The sequence below is a fragment of the Ipomoea triloba genome, chromosome 12, assembly GCF_003576645.1.
Source record: "Ipomoea triloba cultivar NCNSP0323 chromosome 12, ASM357664v1".
Lineage (NCBI taxonomy): Eukaryota > Viridiplantae > Streptophyta > Magnoliopsida > Solanales > Convolvulaceae > Ipomoea > Ipomoea triloba.
Window position 1 is genome coordinate 7,668,631 of NC_044927.1, and position 9,917 is coordinate 7,678,547.

Consider the following 9,917-nt stretch of genomic DNA (forward strand, 5'->3'; position numbering starts at 1 on the left):
TTTTTGATTGTTGATCGTGTTTTCTTTTTGTTTATAAATTATCATTGACGTTGCATTTTTCTTCCTTTCGTGCTCACTTATTATGCTTGGGTTATACTAAAATTACAAATTCCATCCGTAATATCTTATTAGTAAAGGGACGGAATGTGCAACGTTAATGATAATAAAAATAAGTATAACTAATATTTAAGAACGAATTATACAATTATTCTATAATTAAAGGACAAAAAGTAAACATGACCCCGGTCTCGGTTCCGATTCATTTCCAAAAATGCGTTCCGGTTCTTGAACCGGCTATTTAGGTTTGAACCGGGGGTTCAAATAGTGATTTTTTTTTTATTTAGGTTTTATTTTAATTTTTAAAACTCCTGGTGCATAGGCCATGAAGCCTGGCCTCTGCGCCAGGCCAAGTGGCCAAGTGGCCAGTAGGCCACTGGCCAGTGGCAGTTTGGCTTTTGAACTCTTAATTTTTTTATTATTTGTTTTTTTCAATTTTCACCGTTTGGGTTCTGAATTGGGTCAATATATTTTATAATTGGTTCAGTTTTAGTTCGATTCCAATAATGCACGATTCGACTTGAATCAAACCATGATCATGACTAGTAAGGGAAACAGTAATTTTTTTCAAAACAAAAACATAGCGTGCTTTAATTTCTTTCCAAAAAAAAAAAAGGTGCTTTAATATTGAGTTGTCATTGTGAAGACAACTATAAATATGGACTCAACCAAGCTTACAAATGCACCTAGTTACCAAAGCAGCTAAGAAGCATGAAGCCTTTCCACTGTTTCCTTCTTCTAACTACACTCTCTTTGGCATCCCTTTCTACTATAGCCTTTACCGCTGATATCAAACCTGATTACTTTTTCATCAGTCTCAAAGTATGCTTCGTTTATCTTCATTTTATTTACCCACTATTTTCAATATAGTATCATTGTATATATGCAATCATTTATGTATGAAGCTAAGTAATGTTTTGATGAAAGAGTGATGAATGTTAATTTGCAGTGGCCAAAGACACAGTGTAAGAGCAAGGAAGGGTGTTGCCTCCCAAAGAAAGGAAGCCCTTCTTTGAATGATTTTGTCATTCATGAATTTCAGGCATTTTACTCTAGTAATGGAGGGACAATAGCAAATTGCACAACGGGAACCAAATTCCAACCCTCAAAGGTATAATATAATATAATTATGTTGCAATGATTCTTTCTCTCTCTCTCTTTTTTAATAATTAATTTCTAAAAATTTAATAATTTTAAATTACAATTTATATCCTCACTTTTCTTGAAATGTAGATTGCAGATTTGGTGCCGAGTTTGCAAAAGTATTGGCCGTCATTGAGTTGTCCCAGTAGAGATAGCAAGAAGTTGTGGAAGGAAGAATGGGTGGAGTATGGTACTTGTGCTGAAACACTATTCAATCAGCATGATTACTTTGCAGCTGCTCTCAGAGTCTACAAACAAATTAATCTCCTCAAACTTCTAGCTGATGCAGGTAACTGAAATAGTACTATAGTAGGCTTCAATTCGTTGTATTTTTTAATTAGATCACGAGGTATTATAAGTAAATCCTAAACCATAACCATAATTATATGAATTACTTTTAAATTTGAACCATAATCAGACTAATTCACGTTCGCATTGGGTCGGGTCGGCCTAACTAAGCGATAAAGTGCTGGCTATATTGATTTCTAAATTTCATACGCCAACCAAGTTGGTTAGACCTTAATTTTGTGTAAACTATGTGGTGTTTTGGGTCTTTTGTTGTCTATTTTATGGTCCAGATACACCCGACTAATTCCCGTTCACTTCAAGAGGCACATGAACTGGCTAAAGAAGAATTATCACTTGTGAAAATTGAACCTTGTCCCGGGGATCATGTTTGCGAAGAAGCTCATTTGTCACCTGAGCTATATACCCCTTTGAGTTAGACCTCATTGTATTTGATGTTGCATTATTACTCTTTAATCTGTTTATGATGTGGTTGCAGGAATCAAACCGAATGGTACATATTACCCGGGAGAGGCAATCAATAAAGCTATAGCAAAAGCTGGATTAGGTGAAATAACGGTATCATGTCGAGAAGACGAGAAGGGGGTGAACGCTGTTTTGGATTACATTACATTTTGTGCTAGCAACAAGGGTAAGAAGATCAAATGCCCAGGGCATTCCTTTTGGATTTGCGATAGTACAAATGGGAATAAGGTCAAATTCCCCTATTAAAGGGGTAATTGAGTGAGTTAACTGTGAATAAGGGAATTGAATACTCCCAATATTTGGGCAGAGCAAAGCTTGAATGTGTGTGGAACCCAATTAAGTATGTTGAACTTAAACTTGTACTTTGCATGTATTCCCTGGGATTAAGAAAATAATAAGTGACACACATAGTACCCAGTGATCACATATTGTACAACGAGGTTGTGTAATGAAAACATAACTCGGTGCTTGTAGATCTTAATATTTAGTTTCGTACCAAAAATAAAAATATTTTCTATCTATGGTGCTCACTGTGTAAATCCAAATTCAACTAAGAGTTATTGACAAGAATCACACTAATAAGTTCAGAAAGAAAGAATTAAACTAATGACCTTTTGATTCAGAAATGATGCTTCACTTACTCAACCATCGTGTTTAGGACAATAATAAAGTCTTTTGATTTTTATAGTCTAAAAACATAATAAGTCTCAATCAAAGTTATATCCTTGATTTATGTCCCTCTTTTTGTATGCTAATAAATGTATACATTTTGCTTTAAATGTTGTACACTTCAATGTTATTAGACAAAAATGTCCCTACTACATTCTTGTTATACAAAACTACCCTTACACCATTATAACACCGTTAATTTTAACTCCACCATTATTACCATACACCTATATCTATCATATCTTTTTCCTATTCTTTAATTATCATTTTATTAAAATCATTATATAATATATTTAATGGTTGATTATATTTTAATAAATATTCTATTAATAGTAAATCATATATGTGTGTATAAAATACATATATTATTTGTGTATATATAATTCAAATTATAAATTTTAATTATTTGTATTTATTAATGTTTTAATATTGGGCATTAGTTTTCGCGCATCACGCATACAAAATACTAGTAGTTGTATATGTTGTAAATTTAGTCGAAATTACTATCATTAATGGTCACGTAAATAATGATTAATATGCAGTAATCCTTAAAGTTCAAAAAATTAATATATATAAGACAAATTATGATGAATTAGGATAGAGTTAATTATATTTTTGGCCCTAGATTTATAGGTGATAATCCATTTTTAGTCCTTTTTTATTAGAACATCTTCATTTAGTTTTAGTATTATTGTGGCATGATCAATTTTAGTCCTTCGGCAACAAAATTGTTGAAATATTATTAAATATAAAGATATTTTAATCTTTTTTATACAAAGTATGTTGAACCGTTATATTTTTATGTTTATTTGTTTGAAAACATTCATAATTGAAGACCGAAATGTCTTTATATTTAATGATATTTAAACTGATTTGTTGATAAAGGACAAAAAATGGTCATGCTACAATAATACTAGGACCAGAAGTAAATGTTCTAATAAAAAATGATTAAAAGTGGATTGTCACCTATAAATGTAGGACAAAAAATGAAATTAACTCAATTAGGATAATCTAATGATTTTATTTATAACTTCGTCACAAAAATTATGGCATTGAAATTTTAAATTTTAAAAACGAAAAGAAATGGGATATTATTGTAGAATTCATCCCTAAAAACGAATTGATCGAAAACAAATGAATTAGGATAATTTAAGGGAAAATTGCTCTTCTCGTCCTTAAATTATAGGGTAATTGTAGAATTCGTCTCTAAATATTAGTCATACTTACTTTTCGTCCCTATGTTATCATTGGCATTGCGCTTTTAGTCATTTACTAATAAAACATTAAGGACGCAATTTACAATTTTAGTATAATTTAAGGACGAAAATTGAGCACGAAAGGACAAAAAGTGCAACACCAATAATAACTTAGGGACAAAAAGTGAACATGGTCAACATTTAGAGGCGAATTCTACAATTATCTTATAACTTATTAGGGATAAAACGACAATTTTTCCATAATCTAATGATTTTATTTATAACTTTGTCACAAAAATTATGGCATTGAAATTTTAATTTTTAAAAACGAAAACAAATGGGACAAATTATCTGAGCATTGACAAAACATAGGCAGAATATTCGACAAATTATACACGTTTTGTGCCCTTTCGTGCCTCTTAAAGAACACACTGAATTATGAGAGCACTCTCTATCTTTTTCAGATAACTCAAGGAAAAATGTGGACACATGCACTGTACTACTCATATTTTTCTATAATAGCACTATACTGATAACAGAAGGAAAAATGTGTAGCCCAACTTTATTTTTTATACCGCCACACATTTTTTAGAATCAAAATAACAAAATATTAGATTTGGCCTTTTACCGACCTCTGTAAATAGAAGTATATAAGAAAACAATTGTGTACATTTTATTCAAGTAATTTGAGACAAAATTTAACATGTACAACTATGTCAGCACGACAACATAATAACAACTTGAATGCTAAGAAAATTGGATCCTAATACAAAGCACTATTCTACTATTTATACAACAATTTGTCTTAGCTAGCAATAATAATGTCCAGTAGCCAAAATAAAGAATATATTGTATAGCCCGCATGGATAGCTCAGTTGGCCACATGGTGAAGTTTGGGAAGAAAGACCAAGGATCGAATCTCACCTACGGCAATGTAGGATCAACCTCAAAGAATATATTGTGCCCGTATGGGCAGCTCAACTGGTCACAGGCTCATAGTTACGTTTCATATGCAAATGCATTTATGCTATCTAGCTAAATGACTAAATGAGCTCCAAATTAAAGATAATGCATGAGTTACGTTATTGGGTTTGGGACACCTTACTCAATCTTAAAGTATATAATAATTTGATTAGGGGAATTAGACACCATTATTTTTTTTTATCAAATAACTTAACTTATTAACGAGAGATGTGGTAACTCAATTATTGTTTTTCTTTTGAAGGAAAGGTATATATATGTTTTTTTCCCCACTACGTCCATGCTAAATGGAACCAACAATGCTTTACTAGAATGCTAAGATAAAAGCTTACCTAAAAGCTAAATGGAGAAAAAGAAAGCTCAAAGATGTGACCTAAAGTTGTTGCAACAATCCCATGCCACTATCATTGCAACAGGAGAAATCTCTCTTAAGCCAAAGTACCTAGAAATACTCTAGAAGAATATGAAGTTGAGAGCATCAATATCGGTGGATATTGAAGAGATATTGGAACAGTGCAAAGCCAGGTGGAGGAGAGAGGGGCAAAGAGAGAGAAGGAAAAGGGACTCCTGCAAGTATGAGATATTAGCACAGTAATTTTCTAGGATAAAGGGAAGGCTTGTTGCGCCTGACCCTCTAACTTTTTTTTTTTTTTTAAATCAAATTTGTTTTTTTTATTTTGTTTTCATTCCCACCCATTTTCTCTTTTCTAATCACACTTACAAAAACTTCTCAATAACCGCTAAAAAATTCAATTGATGAGGATGCTCTTTTTTGAAGAGAAATATTCCCACTTTAAAAATTGAGTTATCATATTATCATATTTATTTATAATTCATCACTATTGTCTCGGTAGCCATGTAATTCCATTTCACTTTTAATAATAATAATAATAATAATAATAATAATTATTATTATTATTATTATTATTATTATTATTATTATTATTGAGTACTAAGCCAAAGACCTTCTGGCACCCGGTGTCCCGATTTACACTCCCACATGAATTATAGGTAAATAGAGTCAGTAGTATTAAAAAAAAAATAATTGAGTATTAAAAAATTGGCCATCAATAGAGAGACTGGCATCACATTTGCAATAAAAGAACGCGGGAATTGAAGGAGGGTTAATCAATAATCCTGTTAATTGTTTGCTTGCAAGAAGATAAATTAAGGGGAGAATTGGCCTGGTCTCCAATTAATACAATGTCACAAGTTCTTCAGAGATGAATTCGTGTTATAATAATATTATTATACTATAACAAGTAAATTATTCGAACTCATAAAATATGTTATTTACCCCAAAAAATTTATTATTCTAACACATAATTGAAAAATAATTTTTTTTAAAGTTAAAATGTTTTAGACTGCGATCCACACAATAATTTATCTTTCTGTGATGCGGCCCCCGCCCACGTACGTCGACTGAAATTTCAGCGCGAGGATATGGATGCATTATATTCACATGGATAGGAAGGCTGAAAATAAGTCCAACTTTTTCATTATTCAAATCATTTTTATAATATACAGATCCTTATGAGCCAAGTTCTGTGGGCTCAGTTTATATCCATATCTATAGTAGTCCAAATCTGATGGCTCCCATGGGAACTTCGTTTTTATTCCTCGATCAAAGAATACAGAAAGGTTATTATTATTGTTGTTGTGGTGCGGGGTGCGGTTGGAGTTGGACGAGTTCAGTCCCTACTTGATTTGAGACGTGGCGTTATGACTTATCATGGAGGAATGATGTTAAACGGTTATGATGGATTTAATTAATTCGGGTAGTCCGAATCGTTAAACCCAATAAATAAAGGGAGGATACCGAATGATGATTTGATAGAAAAGACAATTAATAATTGTTGCGGAGACAATTCTTATATTAATAATAATGTAAGATCATTACAAAGGTGTTTGTATTTGAACCATATAGCATATCATGTCATAACAAGACAATAACGAACCCCTTTTATACTATGAAGTTTCTTAACCATCCCTCTAAAAAGGGGGAGTTGGTTGCAACTACCTTACGCTAAACTCATAGTGGGCTATAAGACTAAATCAGGGCCCATTACTCTGGGTTCAGGTTCGAGACTCTTATTATGTTAAGACTTTATGTTAGACTACTTCGTATAACTTTTGTAAGCACTTGATCCTAACATTACATTATCAAATATTATTGTTTTTAAATATGGTGTGTATAGTAGCAGTGTCTGCTAAACACAAAATTGAAATTTCCATCATGGAAGCAGGTCATAGGAATGTCTTATGAAATCAGGTGGCTCTAACAATTCCACTAAACACAGTCGGAATTCGGGTCAAACTAGGTGCTTGTCGACCATCATATCGGCGCCCACTTGCACTTCATAGGCATGGGCTTCTTGCCTGTCATCCATATTTGACAATTGACACAACACAATTGGCCTAAGACATTAAAAATAATTGTCACGGCAACTATAAATATGGGCTGAACCAAGGAAACAAATGGACGACGTTGTTACCATAGCTAACTGCAAATTAAAGAAGCATGAAGCTTTTCCTCTGTTTTCTTCTTCTAACTGCACTCTCTCTGCCATTCCTTTCCTCTATATCCGCCGTCACCTTAGATGATACCTTTTACATCAGTCTCAAAGTATGCTCTCAGCTCCTATTTATTTTAATTTAATGATTTCATTATTTGGATTAATTATTTCATTCAGTATCTCCAATAATATTTCATGGAGTTTTCAATTCTTATACATAGAGCATCCCGAATAGGGAGATTTTACATAGCTTTTGCAGGGTTTAGATTTAGGTGGAAGAGAATGTCGGAGAGAGAGTGTTTAGCTCCTCCTACAAGACTCAAGTTTTTTGTGGGTCCTGCAGGAGAGAACTGGCATAAGGCTATTGCCTTTGTTCGCATTGGGTGCACATTCCACGCCCAATCGAGGGCGGGCGCGTTTCTCTTCTTTCCAGCTTTTATTTATTTATTTATTTTTTATTTTTTTTTCTCACTCTTTTTCATCTTCTCTTTTCTAGTTATACATGCAAAACTCTTCAAAAACTACAATTATTGAAGATGGTCTAAGTTAACTCTTTTTGTGTGTGCGCAGTGGCCAAAGAGTCAGTGTCAAAGCAAGGAAGGCTGTTGCCTCCCAAAGAAAGGAAACCCTTCTTTAAATGATTTTGTCATTAATGAATTTCAAAGAGATTTTGTATCGTATTGCCCAAATGGAACCAAATTCCAACCATCAAAGGTATTATTTCTATAATGTTATATATATAGTTTCAAAACAAGAATTAGTTATTTAAACATCATTATATTGTATGATTGTATCGCTTCAATTATTGTTTCATTTTTTTTTAAGAATGGACGAATAAAAATAACTGGTCAGCTTGAACCTTTTGATATGTAGATTGCAGATTTGGTGCCGAGTTTGCAAAAATATTGGCCCTCCTTGAGTTGTCCTAGTAGAGATAGCAAGAAGTTGTGGATGGAAGAATGGTACAAGTTTGGCACTTGTGTAGAACCAGAACATAATCAGCATGATTACTTTGCTGCAGCTGTCGGTGCTTTCAAGCAAATTAATCTCCTCAAACTTCTAAGTGATGCAGGTAATCAACTAGATCTTGTTTTATTACAAACTTATGTTGTGTATTGTTAATTGGGACCCAACGGAGGCCGGTAAAGGGTCAAATCCATCAATTGGTGGTTAGGAAGATTGTTGGGTGGAGGCTTATGATTAAATTTAGTGCCCTCTCTATTGAATATGTGATGGCGGTTTATAAGAAAATAAAGTTGCGTTTTCGCTACTAGATATAGCTTTTGGCATATTGATAAGGCGTATAATCCTAACTAGTGATATCAGAGTCAGGTCATGGATGTCGTTGGACAGAGGCCAATAATAAAATAAAGTTGCACATTTGGTACTACCTATATATAGACTATAACTTTTAGTGTAGGGGTAAATGTTTGATGCCAAAGTGTATGATATGATTAGTATGTTTAATTTTTTTTTTTAATGGCCGCAGGAATCAAACCGAATGGTACATATTACCCGGGAGATGCAATCAATAACGCTATAGAAAAAGCGGGATTAGGAGAAATAACGGTGACATGCCGAGAAGACGAAAAGGGATTGAACGCTGTTTTGGATTACATTACACTTTGTGCTAATATCAAGGGTAAGAAGATAAAATGTCCTGGATCTTCCTTTTGGATTTGCGATGGTAAGAACGGCAATAAAGTCAAATTCCCCGCTTAAAGATGATGCTAAGTGAGTAAATCGTGAACAAGGGAATACTCCCAATTTGTCCAGAGAAAACTTTGAATAATGTGTATGTGTTGCTATTTTAGTTTCCTATATATTTCAGGAAGTAATTAGTTTTGTGTTAAATTTTATATCTAGCTATTGTAATTGATGGATTATATTATATTGACCTGTGAAGTTGGATTCAAATAACCCAATAGTTAAATTAATTCGCTCTCTAACTAACTCCACGAGACAATGATGGTTGTAATTAATTCGCACTCTAACTAACTAACTTAACAAGACAATGATGGTTGTATTTATATTAATTCGCTCTCTAACTAACTCCACGAGAATAGGACGGGTAGTTGGAAACCCCTTAATTGAGTCCATAGCTGAGGTTGGCCTCTGGGCGCCCTAGACCGAGGCTAAGGTTGGCTTCCGGGTTGTGCTCGTTTCTTCTTCGAGTTGGTCCACCCCGAATCCATTTCTAATAAATTCATATGTAATTATATTCCTCTTACCATGCTCCAAATGGTTCCATCTTCTTCCAAAATGCACAAAAATCACTCGTTTTCACTTTGAATCACTGTTGCAAAAATCGGCCGCCTAGGCACTAGGCGTCCCTAGGTCGAGGCGAATTGCTCCCTAGGCGGCCGCCTAGGTGGCCACCCGGCTAGGGCCTAACTTGGCCGACTGGGCCGAATTCGGCCGAGTTAACTCGACCAACTCGACAGAGTTAGCCGAGTTAACTCGTACGAGTCGGTCTTGTTAATTTTTTAATTATATATATATATATATATATATATATATATATATATATATATATATATATATATATATATATATATATATATATATATATATATATATAATA

The 9,917-nt window shown here is 33.4% G+C and overlaps 2 protein-coding genes across 2 annotated transcripts; both read left to right on the top strand.

The window, feature by feature from the left end:
• Nucleotides 1-740: 740 nt before the first annotated feature.
• LOC115998009 (ribonuclease 3-like) lies at nt 741-2,492 on the top strand. The gene is made up of 4 exons (XM_031237461.1): nt 741-879; nt 1,007-1,168; nt 1,291-1,489; nt 1,985-2,492. The coding sequence occupies exons 1-4, from the start codon at nt 769-771 to the stop codon at nt 2,215-2,217; spliced, it is 705 nt and encodes a 234-aa protein (XP_031093321.1). The 5' UTR covers nt 741-768; the 3' UTR covers nt 2,218-2,492.
• Nucleotides 2,493-7,284: 4,792 nt separating this feature from the next.
• LOC115998010 (ribonuclease 3-like) lies at nt 7,285-9,253 on the top strand. The gene is made up of 4 exons (XM_031237462.1): nt 7,285-7,443; nt 7,904-8,047; nt 8,207-8,405; nt 8,823-9,253. The coding sequence occupies exons 1-4, from the start codon at nt 7,339-7,341 to the stop codon at nt 9,053-9,055; spliced, it is 681 nt and encodes a 226-aa protein (XP_031093322.1). The 5' UTR covers nt 7,285-7,338; the 3' UTR covers nt 9,056-9,253.
• The last annotated feature ends 664 nt before the right edge of the window (nt 9,254-9,917 follow it).